The 19,500-nt window shown below is 53.2% G+C and overlaps 2 protein-coding genes across 4 annotated transcripts; one reads left to right on the top strand and one right to left on the bottom strand.

The window, feature by feature from the left end:
• The first annotated feature begins 723 nt into the window (after positions 1–723).
• On the top strand, positions 724–9,471 carry LOC129493127 (cardiotrophin-1). 3 transcript variants are annotated; one of them, XM_055298889.1, is made up of 3 exons: positions 724–792; positions 4,377–4,495; positions 7,992–9,471. In XM_055298889.1, exons 1-3 carry the CDS (start codon positions 744–746, stop codon positions 8,451–8,453), a joined length of 630 nt encoding a protein of 209 aa, XP_055154864.1. In that variant the 5' UTR covers positions 724–743; the 3' UTR covers positions 8,454–9,471. The 3 variants fall into 3 exon arrangements, with proteins under 3 accessions (XP_055154864.1, XP_055154866.1, XP_055154865.1); XM_055298891.1 differs by lacking the exon at positions 724–792 and adding an exon at positions 1,433–1,513 and having other exon boundaries at positions 4,380–4,495; XM_055298890.2 differs by lacking the exon at positions 724–792 and adding an exon at positions 1,450–1,513 and having other exon boundaries at positions 7,992–9,465.
• Positions 9,472–10,258: 787 nt separating this feature from the next.
• On the bottom strand, positions 10,259–17,136 carry LOC129493131 (cardiotrophin-2). The gene is made up of 3 exons (XM_055298898.1): positions 17,121–17,136; positions 14,093–14,229; positions 10,259–10,720 (listed from the first exon to the last, which is right to left on the bottom strand). Exons 1-3 carry the CDS (start codon positions 17,134–17,136, stop codon positions 10,259–10,261), a joined length of 615 nt encoding a protein of 204 aa, XP_055154873.1.
• Positions 17,137–19,500: the final 2,364 nt, after the last annotated feature.

The raw sequence follows: 19,500 nt of genomic DNA, 5'->3' as shown, positions 1-19,500 counted from the left end.
CATCACATGACTTAAATAAAATGTACGTTACTTAAATAAAATGAGTATGTCTTGGTTGACTTTATCTGAGGCTGGCTTGTAAGCAGATAACACCATGTCAAAATTTGTGCTGCTGTGTGTGTGTGTGTGTGTGTGTGTTTCAAGGTGTGGCTGTTGTGTCTGTGAATTTGGGCGTGACCATGTCCAGAGGTTAAGGGTATAAGGGGTTAGGAGCATGGTTAGGACAGCATTTTTTTGAGCCAAGCTGCTTAGGTAAAATCCCAGCTGTGCCACACCTAACTGTGTTACCCTGGACAAGTCACTTCTCTCTATTCTGCATCTATAACATAGGAGTTAGTTAATGTGCATATAGCTCTTAGAACAGTGCCCAGCACATGCTAAATGCCTAATAAATATTTACGGTTAATACACATGTGATTGTCGGCCCTACCAATTGTCTGGCTCAATTCTATCTGCTGTGCCCTCTCCAGTTAAACTCTTTCTTCCTTTATTCCAGCAATTGTCTGCTCATGGCAACGCACACACCCACTCACACGAACACACGCACACACATGCACGCGCACATGCACACACGCGCACACCTGCACCCTCACAGGCACAAAAATCCACTCGCACACACGCACGCTCACACGCACACACGTCCGCATGAACGCACACACGCAGATACACGCGCGCACACACACACACACACACACACGGGCCTCCTCGTCTTCACTCACAAACCCCTTTAGCTGCTGTTGTCTATGGGCTTCCTCGACAGACCGCGAGCCCCTCGCGGAGGCCAGAAACCGAGTATGGATCGTCCCTATGTGCCTTCCTTTCAGTCTGCACCAGGTTAATGGGGTTGATATGTGGGTGTGACTTCCTGTCCAGGTCTCTGAAGCTTGTTCTCCTGGGGCGGGGGGGGGGGGGGTGTGATTCTATTACTAGGCCTGCTAAGGAGAGGAGAGCAGTGTAACTGTCTCCCTCCTGGTGGGTGTGACAATGAGATTGGAAGCCATCTAAGATAGGCCAGGAGATGTATGTCTGGACAAGCGTGCCCCAAGCCTGACGGCCCCCATCGTGGCCTCCCTCGCAAGCCACGCCCCAGACTAGAGAGAGGGCCTGCGCATTCCTGTCCTGCCAGTCCGGCAGTTCCCTCTCCTGTCTCCTCAGCTCTACACCCAAAGCAGCCCCTGCCTCAGGTCCAAGCCTGAGCCCGCGGCAGGACATTGGGCTGCCTCCCGGGCCCTGACACCCCCAGCCCCGAGGTCCTGTCCACCCGGCGGACAACTTGCCTCCCCCCTCGGGCCCCTTCCCCCACTAGGCCCCACGGGCGAGGAGCTGAGCTCAGGGCCAAGGAATCCTGTCTGAAAAGGGGGGGTAGGATGAAATGTTTGGGGTCTGGGCTCTGATTGGCTGCGCCCGGGCCACGCCCCCAGCCCTTTCCCCTTTCTCCCCCCCCCGAAAGGGGGGCGTGAAGGGAGCCGGGATCAGCCAGGGTCCAGCATGAGCCGGAGGGAGGGAAGTCTGGGTAAGGGGCTGAGGGACCGGACGCCGGGTCGCTGAGGGGCGCAGGAGTCAAAGGGGTTGGGAGCTGGGGGTCTGGGTCTCCGCCACCCCCGGGTCCGGGAGGGGAGCGGCCTTGGCGGGGAAGGGCAGGGCTCCGGTGTCAGGTAACGAGTGAGCGGGTGAGTTGTGAGAAACGGCAGGCGCTAGGGTTTAGAGGAGGCCTGGGGCTGAGGTTTTAGGGACCTGGGCTCAGGGCTTAGATCACCGGTTCGAGTACACCCAGGGGGAGGACTGGGGTCGGGGCTGGGGCAGGACCCCTGCGTCCACTGAGTCTCGGGAAAGAATCAGAGCTGGGGGGGCTGAAGGAAGGGGTAGAGTAAGGGAAGGCAGTCTTGGAGTCACAGGAAGTAGTGAGTGACAACAGGAGACGAAAGTCTGGGCTGCTGAGGATCGCGACTGGTGCTGGGAACCTTCGGGGGGGGCGGGGCGGGGCACCAGGTCAGGACTACATTCCCCAGCACATATCGGGCGCGCGCTGTGCGTTTCGGGAAGTGGAGTCCCTCCCAGGGTGCCAGACACTGGCTCTTGCGGACCTTGATTCGCTGACTAGCCAGGCCAGCGCCTTGCATGGATGGGGCATCAGGGAGAGAAATGGAAATGGAAATCAGTCTCCCTATCTGTAAAATGGGCCTTCAAGGCACATTTTGATGTGAAGTTCTGTGCTTCGATGATGTTGAAGTCCACTAGCAGTCGCTGAGGTAGAAATATGTAAGCCCTGTCCTCAAAGGGCTCTCAGGCTAAGGCAGATACACACAGAAAAGCCATTAAAAGAGCTACCCTGGAACTCATGCATATGGCCTTAAGTCAGAGGAAGGAGTTCGTTTATAAAGGAGGAGTGATTCTGGAGGCTTCACTGAGGAGGCAGTACAGTCACGCACTGCATAACAACATTTGGTCAACAGGTGGACCGCACAGACAATGGAGGTCCCATAAGATTCTAAGCATTTTTAGCCTGGGCAACATGGCGAAACCCTGTCTCTACAAAAAATACAAAAATTAACCGGGCATGGTGGCGCATGCCTGTAGTCCCAGCTACACAGGAGACTGAGGCGGGAGGATCACTTGAGCCCAGGAGGTCGAGGCTGCAGTGAGCCAAGATTGCACCACTGCGCCCCATCCTGGGTGAAAGAGCGAGACTCTGTCTCTCTCTCTCTCTTTCTCTTTTAGGATGGAGTCTTGCTCTGTCGCCAGGCTGGAGTGCAGTGACCTCGGCTTACTGCAACCTCTGCCTCCTGGGTTCAAGCAATTCTCCTGCCTCAGCCTCCCAAGTAGCTGGGACTACAGGCGCGTGCCACCAAGTCCAGCTAATTTTTTTTGTATTTTTAGTAGAGACGGGGTTTTATCATGTTGGCTAGGATGGTATTGATTTCTTGACCTCGTGATCCACCTGCCTCAGCCTTCCAAAGTGCTAGGATTACAGGCGTGAGCCACTGCGCCCAGACAATTTTTTTTTTTTGAGAGGAAGTCTCGGTCTGTCACCCAGGCTGGAGTGCAGTGACCTGATCTCAGCTCAATGCAACCTCCTCCTCCCAGGTTCAAGCGATTCTCATGCCTCAGGCTCCCTGGTAGCTGGGATTACAGGCACCCACCATCATGCCTAATTTTTGTATTTTTAGTAGAGACAGGGTTTCACCAGATGGTCCTGAACTCCTGACTTCAAGTGATCTGCCCGCCTCATCCTCCCAAAGTGTGGGATTACAGGCGTGAGCCACTAAGCCCAGTGCCTGGCTAATTTTTGTATTTTTAGTAGAAACGGGGTTTCACCATGTTGGCCAGGCGGGTCTCAAACTCCTGACCTCAAGTGATCTGCCCACCTCATCCTCCCAAAGTGCTGGGATTACAGGCGTAAGCCACTGAGCCCAATGCCTGGCTAATTTTTGTATTTTTAGTAGAAATGGCGTTTCACCATGTTGGCCAGGCTGGTCTCAAACTCCTGACCTCAAGTGATCTGCCCATCTCGGGCTCCCAAAGTGCTGGGATTACAGGCATGAGCCACCACGCCCAACCAATATATATTATATAATAAAATACATACATATATATGTATTTTAACTAGCTTTTCTATGTATTTATTTATTTATTTATTTATTTAGAGATAGGGTCTTACTCTGTTACCCAGGCTGGAGTGCAGTGGCACACTCACAGCTCACTGCAGCCTCGACCTCTCGGGGTTCAAGTGATCCTCTAATCTCAGCTTCTCAAGTAGCTGGGACTACCAGCATGTGCCACCATGCTTGGTTTATTTTTGTATTTTTTGTAAAGATGGGATTTCACCATATCGCCCAGGCTGGTCCCAAACTCCTGGGCTCAAACAATCCACCTGCCTTGGCCTCCCGAAATGCTAAGATTACAGACATCAGCAATCTCACCCGGCCCTTTTCTATGTTTAGATCACAAGTACCACTGTGTTCCAGTTGCCTGCTGTACTGTAACACGCTGTCCATGTCTGCAGCCTAGGAACAATTGACTAACACCACATAGCCTCGGTGTGTAGCAGGCTGTACCACCTAGGTTTGTGTAAATACACTCTATGATGTTTGCACCACGATGAAATCACCTAAGGATGCATTTCTCAGAATGTATCCCCGTTGTTAAGCAAGGCATGACTGTCTTTGAATTTGACTTTAATAGGATTTCAACAGTGATTTGGGGACAGGCAATACATTTCAGGTAGACCACCTGCTTGACAAAGGTCTGGTGCCTCATTTTCCTTCAGTTGGAATGGGACAGACCCTGATGGGGTCAGGAACAAAGAGCCAGCCTGGGAGAGGTGATCAATGAGCAGGAGGTTGGGCCATCCTCATTCCTCCCCCCTTTCCCACCAGAAGACCCCCAGGCTGATTCCTCAGTCTCACTTCTTCCCCACTTGGAGGCCAAGATCCGTCAGACACACAGCCTTGCACACCTCCTCACCAAATACGCTGAGCAGCTGCTCCAGGAATATGTGAGTGGGAATGGGGGTGGGGGTGCCGGGGGCCTGGGGAATGGCAGCAGACATCACAGAGGTCCTCGATCACCCATTCTCTCAACCTCATTTTCCAGCTGTGGAAATCAGGGCTCCTGAGAGGGACAGCAACTTGCCCCTGGCCACACAGCAAATTGGAAGAGGACCCTGTCTGTGACCCAGATGCCACTCTGTCCTCTCCAGCTTGGAGGCACCCTCCTCAGTGCTTTGATTTTGAGAGGAGGCCTCGCTCTGTTGCCCAGGCTGGAGTGCAGTGGTGCCATTATGGCGCATTGCAGCTTCAACCTCCTGGGCTCAAGCAATCCTCCTGCTTTAGCCTCTCAAGTAGGTGGGGCCACAGGCACGCACCACCATGCCTGGGTAATTTTTTCATTATTTTATAGAGGCAGGGTCTTGCTATATTGCCCAGGCTGGTCTTTTTTTTTTTTTTTTGAGAAGGAGTCTCGCTCTTTCACCCAGGCTGGAGTGCAGTGGCGCAATCTCGGCTCACTGCAGGCTCCGCCCCCCCGGGTTCATGCCATTCTCCTGCCTCAGCCTCCCGCGTAGCTGGGACTACAGGCACCCGCCACCTCGCCCGGCTAATTTTTTTGTATTTTTAGTAGAGACGGGGTTTCACCGTGTTAGCCAGGATGGTCTCGATCTCCTGACCTCGTGATCCGCCCACCTCGGCCTCCCAAAGTGCTGGGATTACAGGCGTGAGCCACCATGCCCGGCCTCCCAGGCTGGTCTTGAACTCCTGGGCTCAAGTGACCTTGGTGCTTTAAGTCAGAGGTAGCCAGGTAGCCTGGGGTAGTGAAGAGAACTCTGATCTGTATGTCAGGAAACCGAGGTTCTAGGCTCTGCATGACCTTGACATCTCCCCTCCATGTGCCTTGGTCTCTCCCCAACTGTAAAAGGAGGCAGCTAAATATGATTAACTGTGAACTCTCCCACTTGGGATATTCAGGGAAGCCAAGAAGAGGTTCCAATCTGGAGCAACAGTTATCCCAAGAGGGCACTTTTACAGAAGACAGGGATCTGCTGACATCTTTAGTTGGGCAAAGGACCCTGCCCAAGGAAAGAAAATATTTCCCCAAATTACCCTCATGTAGTGAAGGGAGGGTATAGCTGAATCAGGCTGCAGGCCTGCCAACTTGTTAACTGTGAGCTTGGGCAGTAACAATAACATTAAAAATAATAATGTAACAATTATGGCAGCGGATAGTGGGAGAATAGTGGCATAATAGAACTAGCTTTGGGCTGGGTGCATTGGCTCATGCCTGTAATCCCATTGCTTTAGGAGGCTGAGGCAGGAGGATCGCTTGAGCTCAGGAGTTCAAGACCAGCCTGGGTAACACAGTGAGCTCTCATCTCTTAAAAAAGAAAAGAATAAAAGAAAAGAAAAAGGAAAAGAAAAAAATAGCCAGGCATGGTGGTGCATGCCTGTGGTTCCATCTACTCAGGAGGCTGAGTGTGGAGGATTGCTTGAGCCCTGGAAGCTGTGTGATCAAACCATTGGTCTCCACCCTTGGCGACAGTATGAGACCCCATCTATTTAAAACAAACAAACAAAATTAGCTTTGTACTGCTATGAAATTTGGTTCAAATTCCAGCTCTGCCACTTCCTAGGGTAAGTCACTGTAGTCACTGTATCTCCCGCCCAACATTTTTTTTTTTTTTTTTTTTTTTTTTTTTTTTTTTTTTTTGAGACGGAGTCTTGCTCTGTCGCCCAGGCTGGAGTGCAGTGGCGCTATCTCGGCTCACTGCAAGCTCCGCCTCCTGGGTTCACGCCATTCTCCTGCCTCAGCCTCTCCGAGTAGCTGGGACTACAGGCGCCCGCCACCACGCCCGGCTAATTTTTTGTATTTTTAGTAGAGACGGGGTTTCACCATGGTCTCGATCTCCTGACCTCGTGATCCGCCCGCCTTGGCCTCCCAAAGTGCTGGGATTACAAGCGTGAGCCACCGCGCCCGGCCCATTTTTTTTTTTTTTTGAAACGGAGTTTCGCCCTTGTGGCTCAGGTTGGAGTGCAATGGTGCGATCTCAGTTCACTGCAACCTCCGCCTCCCAGGTTCAAGGGATTCTTCTGCCTCAGCCTCCCGAGTAGCTGGGATTACAGTCACTGCCACCACATCTGGCTAATTTTTGTATTTTTAGTAGAGATAGGGTTTCACCATGTTGGCCAGGTGGGTCTTGAACTCCTGACTTCACGTGATCTGCCCGCCTTGGCCTCCCAGAGTGCCTGGATTACAGGTGTGAGTCACCGTGCCCAGCCCCACATTTATCTTACATTTGTTCATTCATATGACGTTGATTCATTGAGCCCCTGCTCAATGCAGGTACAGAGGTTGGGGAGGATAGGGAAGGGAATGAAGCCCCCTTGGCCCCTCAACTATCTTACATGATTTCCATGAAGACAGGACAGGAAGCTTCCCCATTCATTGTACAGATGAGAAGGCTGAGGCTCAGAGAAGGGAAGTGGTTTTGCTCAAACTGCACAGCTAGTAAGTGGTGAAGATAGGATTTGAACTCCGGTCTGTAAGGTAACTTTAATAAAAGAGCTGACATTTTTACTGAACTCTTCCTAGGGCCAGGCCCTGTCTTGAACACTTGACATGGTCATAACTGCTTTATGAAGTTGCTGCTGTTATTAGGTCCTATTTATTTTTATTTTTTTTATTTTTTATTTTTATTTATTTTTTTTTTTTTGAGACGGAGTCTCGCTCTGTCGCCCAGGCTGGAGTGCAGTGGCGCAATCTCGGCTCACTGCAAGCTCCGCCTCCCGGGTTCACGCCATTCTCCTGCCTCAGCCTCTCCGAGTAGCTGGGACTACAGGTGCCCGCCACCACGCCCGGCTAATTTTTTGTATTTTTTTTAGTAGAGACGGGGTTTCACCGTGGTCTCGATCTCCTGACCTCGTGATCCGCCCGCCTCGGCCTCCCAAAGTGCTGGGATTACAAGCGTGAGCCACCGCGCCCGGCCTATTTATTTATTTATTGAGACAGGGTCTGACTCTCACCCAGGCTGGAGGGCAGTGGTGCCATCATAGCTCATTGAAGCCTTGACCTCCTGGGCTCAAGCAATCGTCCCACCTCAGCCTCAGCCTCCGGAATAGCTGGAACTACAGACATGCGCCACCACACTCGCTATTTTTTTTTTTTTTTTTTTTTTTTTTTTTTTTAGAGCTGTGGTCTTGCTGTGTTGCCTAGGCTGGTCTCGAACCCCTGGGCTCAAGTGATTTTCTCACCTTGGCCTCCCAAAGTGCTGACCTAAACTGGCCCAGTCTGGGTCCAGTTTAGGGAGGAAGAAACAGGCATTGGTGTCAAGCGCATGCCACTTTGTTTTGCCCTAAACAGAGCAGCTTTGTCTGTTAGGAGGGATTATCATCTGCAAGATGAGGAAACTGAGGCCCCCAGAGAGCAGGTTGGAGAGCCCAATTAACAGCCCCCTGCCCGTGCTCCGGGGCCCCGCTGACCCGCCGGCCGTGTCTCCGCAGGTGCAGCTCCAGGGAGACCCCTTCGGGCTGCCCAGCTTCTCGCCGCCGCGGCTGCCGGTGGCCGGCCTGAGCGCTCCGGCTACGAGCCACTCGGGGCTGCCAGTGCACGAGCGGCTGCGGCTGGACGCGGCGGCGCTGGCCGCGCTGCCCCCGCTGCTGGACGCAGTGCGCCGCCGCCAGGCCGAGCTGAACCCGCGTGCGCCGCGCCTGCTGCGCCGCCTGGAGGACGCGGCGCGCCAGGCCCGGGCCCTGGGCGCCGCCGTGGAGGCCTTGCTGGCCGCGCTGGGCGCCGCCAACCGCGGGCCCCGGGCCGAGCCCCCCGCCGCCACCGCCTCTGCCGCCTCCGCCGCCGGGGTCTTCCCCGCCAAGGTGCTGGGGCTCCGCGTTTGCGGCCTCTACCGCGAGTGGCTGAGCCGCACCGAGGGCGACCTGGGCCAGCTGCTGCCCGGGGGCTCTGCCTGAGCGCGGCAGGGCAGCTCGCGCCGCCTCCTCTCGCTGGGTTCCGTCTCTCCTTCCGCTTCTTTGTCTTTCTCTGCCGCTGTCGGTGTCTGTCTGCTCTTAGCTGTCTCCATTGCCTCGGCCTTCTTTGCTTTTTGTTGGGGAGAGGGGAGGGGACGGGCAGGGTCTCTGTCGCCCAGGCTGGAGTGCAGTGGCGCGATCCCAGCACTGCAGCCTCAACCTCCTGGACTCAAGCCATCCTCCCGCCTCAGCTTCCCCAGCAGCTGGGACTACAGGCACGCGCCACCACAGCTGGCTAGTTTTTTATTTAATGTTTTGTAGAGACGAGGTTTCGCCATGTTGCCGAGGCTGGTCTTGAACTCCTGGGCTCAAGCGATCCTCCCACTTCAGCCTCCCTAAGTGCTGGGATTGCAGGCGTGAGCCACTGTCCCAGCCTCTCTTTGCTTGCCTGCCCCGTTCTCTTAACTCCTGGGCCCTCCTCGTCTGCATGGTAACTCCGTCTGGGTCTACCATTTTCTTGCTCTCCCTCCTTCCTTGGGCCTGCCTCAGTTCCCTTTGGCCTCCCCCTTTACCCAGCTCTTGGGGGGGTCTCTGTTTTTCTCCATCCCCACTTCCTGCCTCCCCATGGCCCTGTGTGAGCGCATGTGTACATCTCAGCTTCATCTCAAGGAGGTGACACCTTCTCTCCTTGTCCCCGTCTGGCCGTCTCTCTGTGCTTCCCTGGCCAGGGGCGTGCCTGCTGGTCCTATGGGGGGAAGGCTACTCCACATCTCAGCCACCCTCCTCAGGCTCACTCCACCCACATCCCCAGTCTTCCACACCCCATCCCTTTGGGCCTCAGCCCTGTCCCTTTGATGTCTTCCTTTCCTTCAGCCCCTCTGCCCTGTCCCTGCACACTTCCACTGCCTCCCACCAGATCTGTGGAGACAAAACAAGCAACACCTTAAAAGAGTTTTATTTCTGAAAATAAATTAATTTTTTGTAAATAAAATGTTTAAAAATAAAAAAGAAACTAAAGTTACCTGTATATATAGTTATTGAAAATGGGGAGACAGCTTTAGGGAGAAAAGGACGCTTGGGATGCAGCCTAGTCCCCCAGACATGCCCAAGAAGCGCAGCAGTATAAATAGGAGGCTGACAGCCCCTGGCCAGTGGTGCCCTCTGCCAGCCCAGAACAGAAAGTGGATGTGTCCTAACAGGAAACAGATGTGATGCAGTCCTTAGTTCTTCAAGAATTGGGCTTCCATGGATCAGGAAGTGGAGCCCCTGAGGACAGGAAGTGGAACGGTGGCCCCAGACAGACAGGCCAACGAGGGGAGCCAATGAACTTCAGCAGGAAGAAGGAAGCCCATCCGCTTAGAAAGGCGGGCTCTTCATACAGGGAATAAGGTAGACAGAGACAGGAAGGCAGCCCCAACCATCCCAAAATTACAAAAAGGGGAAGGTCTCAGGGAAAGCCTAGGAAGGGGACCAATTGTCCTCTCCCTGTGGAGTAACAGGTGAAGCCTCTTTGGAGAGGTGCATCTTTCCAACCAGGAAGTGGACACCCAGTACCACTGGATGGGTAACCCATGGAATGGTATCCATGGAGGTTGACCCAGACCTGGAAGGCAGGCCAGAGGACCTGGGCCGGAAGGCCCTGAAATAAGGAAATTGACGCCTGGCTCCCAGGAAATATTCCCAGACATGGCACCCAAGCCCCGTCTGCTAGACGAGGTTTATCTCCTTTTCTAGCCCACAAGCAAGGCAGAAAAGAGGCCATTGTGAAAGAGGAAGTGCTGCAGCCTCTGACAGGAAGTCCTACCCCTCTATGCTGGGTACTTAGCCTTGAGCAGAGCCAAGTCTCTCACAGCTCGGTCTGTCCGGTGGCCATATTCCCGGGTCACCACGTAGCCTCGACATTTCCTCTCAAAGGCCGAGGCCCCAAAGGCAACAAGCCCTAGAGTATCCTCTTCTGGGGGGATTGGCAGCCCCAGGGCTGTCATGATGGCGGCCATATTGCCCAGCAGGCCTTGGGCCCTGAGTCTCGCAGCCCCGAGCTGAGCCAGCAGGATGGGACTGCCAGGGTTCAGGTCGCTCTGGTCGTCCCCCACGAGCTGGAAGTGCTGGGTCAATGCCAGGAAGGCCCTCTGAGCAAGGCTTAGCCGTTCCCCGTCATCCAGGGCATGCCAGGTCTTAAAGAAGGTGGTGGCAGGAGGCAGGCTGCTGAGCTGGAGGAGCTCAGGGACCAAGAAGCCAGGGTCACTAAAGGGGCTGCCCTGGTACTGGAGCTGCAGGAGGGACAGAGACAGACAGGAGTGAGGGGACCAGAGCGGTGCCTGGGACTCTGACTCAGTGCCTGCCCACTGAGACTGGCTTCTTCCCAGGAGTCGTCTCTGGCTGCGTCTCAGGGAGCTGCTGGGATGTCCTGACACAGGGCAAGGGCCCTAGGAGGCTCAGGTGTGTCATCCTCTGCACGCTAGCTGTGCAACGTGGAGTCACAAGCTTCAGAAATTCCCATCTGGCAGTGTTATTATGAAGATTATAGGAAATAATATATATAAAGCCCTTAGCAGGCTGGGCACGGTGGCTCACAGCTGTAATCCTGGCACTTTGGGAGGCCGAGATGGGCAGATCACTTGAGGTCAGGAGTTTGAGACCAGCCTGGTTAACATGCCAAAACCCTGTCTCTACTAAAAATACAAAACTTAGCCAGCTGTGGCAGTGCACGCCTGCTATGCCAGCTACTCAGGAGGCTGAGGCACGAGAATCACTTGAACCCAGGAGGCAGAGGTTGCAGTAAGCCGAGATCATACCATTGCACTCTAGCCTGGACGACAGAGTGAAACTCTTAAAAAAAAAAAAAAAAAAAAAGCACTTAGCACAGTCTAATATAGAATACAGCATCTGATATACAATAAGGGTGTGATAAGCCATCATTAATTAATAATATATTTATATTAATATCAATCAATGAACACTATGATTACATTATTTACTGTAATGTTCTCTTTTCTTTTCTTTTTTTTTTTTTTTTTGAGACGGAGTCTCGCTCTGTCACCCAGGCTGGAGTGCAGTGGCGCAATCTCGGCTCACTGCAAGCTCCGCCTCCCGGGTTCACGCCATTCTCCTGCCTCAGCCTCTCCGAGTAGCTGGGACTACAGGCGCCCGCCACCACGCCTGGCTAATTTTTTGTATTTTTAGTAGAGACGGGGTTTCACCGTGGTCTCGATCTCCTGACCTCGTGATCCGCCCGCCTCGGCCTCCCAAAGTGCTGGGATTACAAGCGTGAGCCACCGCGCCCGGCTCTTTTCTTTTATTATTTATTTATTTATTTTGAGACAGAGTTTTGCTCTTGTTGCCCAGGCTGGAATGCAATGGTGTGATCTTGACTTACTACAACCTCTGCCTCCCAGGTTCAAGCGATTCTCCCACCTCAGCCCCCCAAGTAGCTGGGATTACAGGCACACGCCACCACACTTGGCTAATTTTGTATTTTCACTATGTTGGCCAGGCTGGTCTCGAACTCCTGACCTCAGGTGATCCACCTGTCTCAGCCTCCCAAAGTGATGGGATTACAGGCACGAGCCACCACACCTGGCCTACTGAAATATTTTAAACCAAGTATATTATTGACAATGTAGTTACAGCCTGGTATCTTTTTTATTTATGGCATTTAGTTATGTTTGTTTACTTTATTTTAATTTTATTTCCTGAGATGGAGTCTTGCTCTGTCACCCAGGCTGGAGTGCAGTGGCATGATCTCGGCTCACTGCAACCTCCGCCTCCCGGGTTCAAGCAATTCTCCTGCCTCAGCCTCCTGAGTAGCTGGGATTACAGATATGTGCCACCACTCCCGGCTAATTTTTGTATTTTTAGTAGAGATAGAGTTTCACCATGTTGGCCAGGCTGGTCTTGAACTCCTTACCACAAGTGCACCTCGGCCTCCCAAAGTGCTGGGATTACAGGCATAAGCCACCATGCCTGGCCTGTTAATTTTCTTACAATCATTAATAAATACTTGTTAATATTACTACATTTAATTGAGAACCTTCCCCATCAAAGTTCTTACTTCCACAAAGTAAGATCGCCAGAATCTTTTTTTTTCCCTCTGGGACAGGGTCTCACTCTGTCACCCTGGCTGGAATGCAGTGGTGCAATCTGGCCTCACTGCAACCTCTGCCTCCCGGGCTCAAGAGATTCTTTTGCCTCAGCCTCTTGAATAGCTGGGACTAAAGGTGTGCACCATCACACTTGGCTAATTTTTGTATTTTTAGTAGAGACAGAGTTTTGCCATGTTGGCCAGGCTGGTCTCGAACTACTGACCCCAGGTGATCTTCCCACCTCAGCCTTCCAAAGTGCTGGGATTATAGGTGTGAGCCACAGCCCCTAGCCCTGGGACCTTAGTGCACACTGATAGATGTCCTAACTGGCAGATTGCCTGGTCCCATTTTACAAGTGGAAAAACTGAGGCTAAGGGTGCCCAAGGCTATCCAGGGAATAGTGACAGCTGTGGGACTAGAAACTAGGTCGAAAGGTTCAGTCACTTCACGGGGGCCAGAAATCTAGCCCAGAGAAAGAACTCCAGATGTCAGGAGCTCCAGGGCCAGACAGACCATGTAAGTTGCGAAGAAGGCAGGACTATGATGCCAGGTGGGAGTTTTGACCAACAGTATCCCGGTGCCTGCTGTAGACAGGCATTCCATTCATATTCAGACTCTGAACAGGAGCTGTATGGGCCAGACAAAAAAATAGCTGTGGGTCAGACTCAGCCAGCAGGCTTCCAGCTTTAACTTTGAGACGGTGTGGGAGGCCATGGAAGGGGGAGGAAATTCCACAGACCTGGCTACAGATCCTGGCACTGCCAGTTATTAGCTCTGTGACCTCGGGCAAATTATTCACCCCCCTCTAAGACTCAGTTTCTTCATCTGTAAAATGGATTATAATTCCACCTCCTAAAACTGTTTGAAGAGTCAGTAAGATAATGGGGGTAAAGGACAGGCACAGTGGCTCATGTCTGTAATCCCAGCACATTGGGGGCTAAGGCAGGTGGATCAGTTGAGGCCAGGAGTTCAAGACCAGCCTGGCCAATATGGTGAAACCCTGTCTCTACTAAAAATACAAACATTAGCCGGGCGTGGTGACATGCACCTGTAATCCCAGCTACTCAGGAGGCTGAGGGACAAGAATCACTTGAACCCGGGAGGTGGACGTTGCAGTGGCTGAGATCACACCGCTGCACTCCAGCCTGGGTGACAGACATTGGGGGTAGAGTGCCAAGCAGGCATGGGCCCAGATAATCACACAGCATGAATGGTGGGGAATTAAATGTGGCTGTGTAAAGCCTTTCTCTCTCGGTGTGTCGTTTTAACCCTGTCACAGTCCTGGGAGGTCAGCAAAGGCACGCTCAGCATCCCATTTTGCAGATAAGGAAGCTGAGACCAAGAGAGGAAGAATGACTTGCCTAAGGTCACCCAGCCACCAGTGACATGAGTGGCACGAGTGAGTGTGGCTCTAATGAACACTAGAGTGTTACAGGCATCCCTGTCCCCTCGGGCTATGGAGGAGTCTTCTGGACTTGCTCTGCTCGCCCTACCCATGGCAGGGCCAGGGAGGCAGCATCCCTCTCCCCTCATCCCCTGCTCATGCCCCTTGTCACTCATGTAAGTCTGCAGCAGCGCTGAGGTGTTCTTCTGCATGTAGAGGGCCAGGCTATAGGCTTGACTGATGGGCTCAGCTGGGGAGATGGAGGCTGCTGAGCTGAGGGGTGGCGACAACACGGTCAGCAGGCAGAGGCGGGCTGGCGGAGGAAGCCGGAGGTCAGCACCATGGCCTCGACCCTGCCTCCGATTCATTTATTCATCTCCACAACTCCGGAAAAGGGCCCATCCCTTGTGGGCTCCAGCGATCTTGCGTGTCCAAGTCAGTGACAAACCCTCCTGCAGGTAGATTATCCTGGCCCAGAACCCGCTGAACTCCAGGCTGATTGATTCAGCTACTTGACATTTTCTTTTTTTTTTTTTTTTTTGAGACGGAGTCTCGCTGTCGCCCAGGCTAGAGTGCACTGGCGTGATCTCAGCTCACTGCAAGCTCTGCCTCCCGGGTTCACGCCATTCTCTTGCCTCAGCCTCCCGAGTAGCTGGGACTACAGGCACCCGCCACCTCGCCCGGCTAATTTTTTGTATTTTTAGTAGAGACGGGGTTTCACCATGTTAGCCAGGATGGTCTCGATCTCCTGACCTCGTGATCCGCCCGCCTTGGCCTCCCAAAGTGCTGGGATTACAGGTGTGAGCCACCGCGTCCGGCCGCTACTTGACATTTTCACTTGAATATTAGTAAGCATCTCAAACCCAAAATATCCAGGGTTTAATTCTGGAATATTCCCCCCAAGCCCCTCCTCTCCCAGGCCCCCCTGTCTCAGGTAAAGGCATTTCAATTCTTCCAGTTGTTCAGGCCAAAGTCATGGTGTGCTCTTTGATGCTTCATTTTTTTCTTACTCTACACACCCAATCCCACAGGAAATCCTGCTAGCTCTATGCTTTAAAGGCAGCCAGTGCAAGTGTGACTTTTTTCCTTCTTTTAGAGATGGCGTCTTGCTCTCTCACCCAGGCTGGAATACAGGGGTGTGATCAAAACTCACTACAGCCTCGAATTCCTGGGAGCAGGCGATCCTCCCACCTCAGCCTCCCAAGCAGCTGGGGCTACAGACCCACACCACCACACTCAGTTAATTTTTTAAATTTTATGTGGAGACAGGGTCTTGCTATGTTGCCCAGACTGGGCTCCAACTCCTGGCCTCAAGCAATCCTCCTGCCTTGGCCTCCCAGAGTGCTGGGATTACAGGTATGAGCCACTCCACCTGGCTGCATGCTTATCTTAAATGTAAATAGATGCTGCCAAATTGTCCTCTCAAAGATCTGGTCCAAGCTGGGCGCGGTGGCTCACGCCTATAATCCTAGCACTTTGGGAGACCAAGGCGGGCGGACCACAAGGTCAGGAGTTGGAGACCAGCCTGGCCAATATGGTGAAGCCCCGTCTCTACTAAAAATACAAAAAAATTAGCCAGGCGTGGTGGCAGGTGCCTGTAATCCCAGCTACTCAAAAGGCTGAGGCAGGAGAATTGCTTGAACCTGGGAGGCGGAGGTTGCAGTGAGCCAAGATCAAGCCACTGAACTCCAGCCTGGGTGACACAGCGAGACTCTGTCTCAAAAAAAAAAAAAAAAAAAAAAAAAAAAGGCCGGGCACGGTGGTTTATGCCTGTAATCCCAGCACTTTGGGAGGCCGAGGCTGGCAGATCACGAGGTCAGGAGTTCGAGACTAGCCTTGCCCACATGGTGAAACCCCGTCTCTACTTAAAAATGCAAAATTAGCTGGGCATGGTGGTATGCACCTGTAATCCCAGCTACTCAGGAGGCTGAGGCAGGAGAATCGCTTGAACCCAGGAGGCGGAGGTTGCAGTGAGCTGAGATCTCGCCATTGCACTCCAGCCTGGGCAATAGAGTGAGACTTCGTCTCAAAAAAAAAAAAAAAAAAATCTGGTCCGTTTATGTTTCCACCAACAGTGTGAGGCTCGGAGAGGAGGAGAATGACCTAAGGTCACCACCCAGGAGCAACGGAGATGAGAGGCAAACCCAGGGCAGCCTCCTTCATCCCCCTTGCCACATTCCTGAGTTCCCAGAGTTCAGAAGCAACTCAGAGAAGCCTGAGAGGCAAGACCATTTAATTCCTTCATTTGACAAACTTCGGGCCTGCAGTGGTTTACAGCTGCAATCCCAATATTTTGGGAAGATCACTTGAGCCCCAGAGTTCGAGACCAGCCTGAGCAACATAGGAGATCCCATCTCTACAAAAAGTTAAAAAAAAAAAAATTATTCCAGGCGCGGGGGTTCACGCCTGTAATCCCAGCACTTCGGGAGGCCGAGGCAGGTAGATCACTTGAGGTCAGGGGTTCGAGACCAGCCTGGCCAACATGGTGAAATGCTGTCTCTACTACCAATACAAAAATTAGCCAGCCGTGGTGGTGGGCACCTGTAATCCCAGCTACTCAGGAGTCTGAGGCAGGAGAATCACTTGAACCCAGGAGGCGGAGGTTGCAGTGAGCCGAGATCGTGCCACTGCACACCAGCCTAGGCAACAGAGCAAAAACTCCGTCTCAAAAAAAAAAAAAAAAAAGAATTAGCGTAACCTGGTGTCCTGCACCTGTGGTCCCAGCTATTCAGGAGGCTGAGGCAGGAGGATCACCTGAGCCCTGTAGTTTAAGGCTGCAATGAGCAAAGATTCTGCCACTGCACTCCAGCCTGGGCCACAGAGCAAGACTCTGTCTCAAAAACCAAACAAACCAACAAAAAAAGCCACAGTTGGATCACTGCACCACTTTCTGTCACACTAGCTTTACAATTTTCTTATTAGTACACATATTACGTGTCTGCAGAATGAAATTTCCATGAGGCCATGGATTTTTTTCTGTTTGTTCACTGCTGTCTCCCCAGATGCTTCCAACAGTACCTAGCACATGATAGGCATTCAATATATATTTGTCGAATTAATGATGAAGGAAGCCTTGATGTGGGAGGAGTTGGAGGTTTTCAGCAGGTGCAAAGAGAGCTAGACACCTGAGTCAGAGAGAGGAGGGGCTCTGCGCTTCCCCCCCTCCTGTGTCTCTGGGGCCTGGCACCCCTGCCCTTCACTCACCCAGTGGACAGCTCATGCTCTCTCCTCAGCTTCTTCCTCTCTGAAGCCTCTGGGTCTTTCAGGACACCTGTCCTTCTGCCCCTCACGTGTCTTTATACCTGGGGCTGAGCCCTGGGACGGCCCAAGAGGGAGGGAGGGAGTCACATCCTGGGGAGAGTGGCAGGAGCGGGCAGGGCCCTGGCAAAGAATGAGAGACAGACCTGGACACCAGACAGGACAGGGAGCGGGTGGGAGGACCCAGAAGGGGGACATATGTTCCGCACGAGGAGGCCTCGTGTGCAGAACCCCAGAGGCAGGAAACGGGTAGGGAAGGGGACACAGATGGGGCCCCCAGGCCCCTCCAGCTCCCAAACTCGACCCTAAACCCTGATGGCTGGGAGGGAGGGTGCAAGGGCGTGATGGGGATTATCCAGGGACAAAGGGGCCGCCCCGCTCCCTGCTGTTCTGCACGTCCTGGGATCCAGTTTCCCAGAGGAGGCCGCCCCCTGCTCCACCCCACAGGGACCCAGGCGCTGGGCCCGGGCTCCTAAGGAGTTTGGAAAAAGGACAGGAGGGATGGTGTGTGAGCAACATCATCGTCCACACCCAGGTGCACCCTTAGGCACAGGAACAGTCACACGTCTACACACGCATTGGCACGTGGGCATACACAGGCATGAGCACACACTTTCATGCGCTCATTCATTCAGGACTTAATGGGCCCTGACTGTGCACCAGTCCCTGTTTTAAGTGCTGGGGACAGACCATGGACCAAGACAGACAAAAATCCCTGCCCTCGTGGAGCTGACACTTTAGTAGGCATGGGTACATATATGTGGGATCATGCCAGGCCTACACACGTCACACACAGAGTCCCAGACACATGCATGCACACAGGGGAACCCATAGTGCATCCCTGGGGGCCCAGCCAGAGGCACCTACACAGAGCAGACGTGGGACACACACCTCATGCCCATAGATGCACGCAGAGGTGGGGACCAGGGGTCATGGGATCTGGCCACGTCTCAGCCTCTGATACAGTAGGAGATCTCATCCCTCTGCCCAGGCACAACACACTTGGACTTACACACACACACCTGAGACACTGTCCCTTGGGGAAGCCTTGCAGCAGAGGGACAGGGTCGGAGAGGCAGACGCTGGGTTCTGGTCTTTCTCCAGTACTTCCCCAATCTTTCCATCATGGAGCCAATGTTAAGTTCTTATCCCCTGCCCACCCCCTGAGTCAGGCAGTGATCGGTCAGACTCCCACCCTAGTGGGCTGGAATACTGCTCCACTCTAGCTTTCCTGGTCAGGTGGTGACCTGGAGGCAGAGGGGCCCACACAGTCACTCAAGAGGTGTTTTATTTTTATTTTTATTTTTTATTTTTATTTTTTTATTTTTATTTTTTTTGAGACGGAGTCTCGCTCTGTCGCCCAGGCTGGAGTGCAGTGGCGCAATCTCGGCTCACTGCAAGCTCCGCCTCCTGGGTTCACGCCATTCTCCTGCCTCAGCCTCTCCGAGTAGCTGGGACTACAGGCGCCCGCCACCACGCCCGGCTAATTTTTTGTATTTTTAGTAGAGACAGGGTTTCACCGTGGTCTCGATCTCCTGACCTCGTGATCCGCCCGCCTTGGCCTCCCAAAGTGCTGGGATTACAAGCGTGAGCCACCGCGCCCGGCCTATTTTTTATTTTTGAGAGACGGAGTCTCACTCTGTTGCCCAGGCTGGAGTGCAGTGGCATGATCTCGGCTCGCTGCAACCTCTGCCTCGCCTCCCAGGTTCAAGCGATTCTTCTGCCTCAGCCTCCTGAGTAGCTGGGATTACAGGCAAGTGCCACCACGCCCAGCTAACTTTAATATTTTTAGTACAGACAGGGTTTTTCCATGTTGGTCAGGCTGGTCTCGAACTCCTGACCTCGTGATCCGCCCGCCTTGGCCTCCCAAAGTGCTGGGATTACAGATGTGAGCCACTGTGCCCGGCCAACAGGTGTTTTTTGTTTTTTTTTTTTTGTGACGGAGTCTTTGTCCCCCATGCTGGAGTGCAGTGGGACGATCTCGGCTCACTGCAAGCTCCGCCTCCCGGGTTCACGCCATTCTCCTGCCTCAGCCTCCCGAGTAGCTGGGACTACAGGTGCCCGCCAACATGCCCGGCTAATTTTTTGTATTTTTAGTAGAGACGGGGTTTCACTGTGTTACCCAGGATGGTCTCGATCTCCTGACCTCGTGATCCACCCGCTTCGGCCTCCCAAAGTGCTGGGATTACAGGCTTGAGCCACCGCACCCGGCCAACAGGTGTTTTTTTTAAGAGACAGGGTTGGCCGGGCCGGATGTGGTGGCTCACGCCTGTAATCCCAGCACTTTGGGAGGCCAAGGTGGGCGGATCACCTGAGGTCGGGAGTT

The sequence above is a fragment of the Symphalangus syndactylus genome, chromosome 11 (genome assembly GCF_028878055.3).
Source record: "Symphalangus syndactylus isolate Jambi chromosome 11, NHGRI_mSymSyn1-v2.1_pri, whole genome shotgun sequence".
NCBI classification, from domain to species: Eukaryota; Metazoa; Chordata; class Mammalia; order Primates; family Hylobatidae; genus Symphalangus; species Symphalangus syndactylus.
Note: the sequence above shows the minus strand (reverse complement) of the source record. Positions and strands in the feature narration are given on the sequence as shown.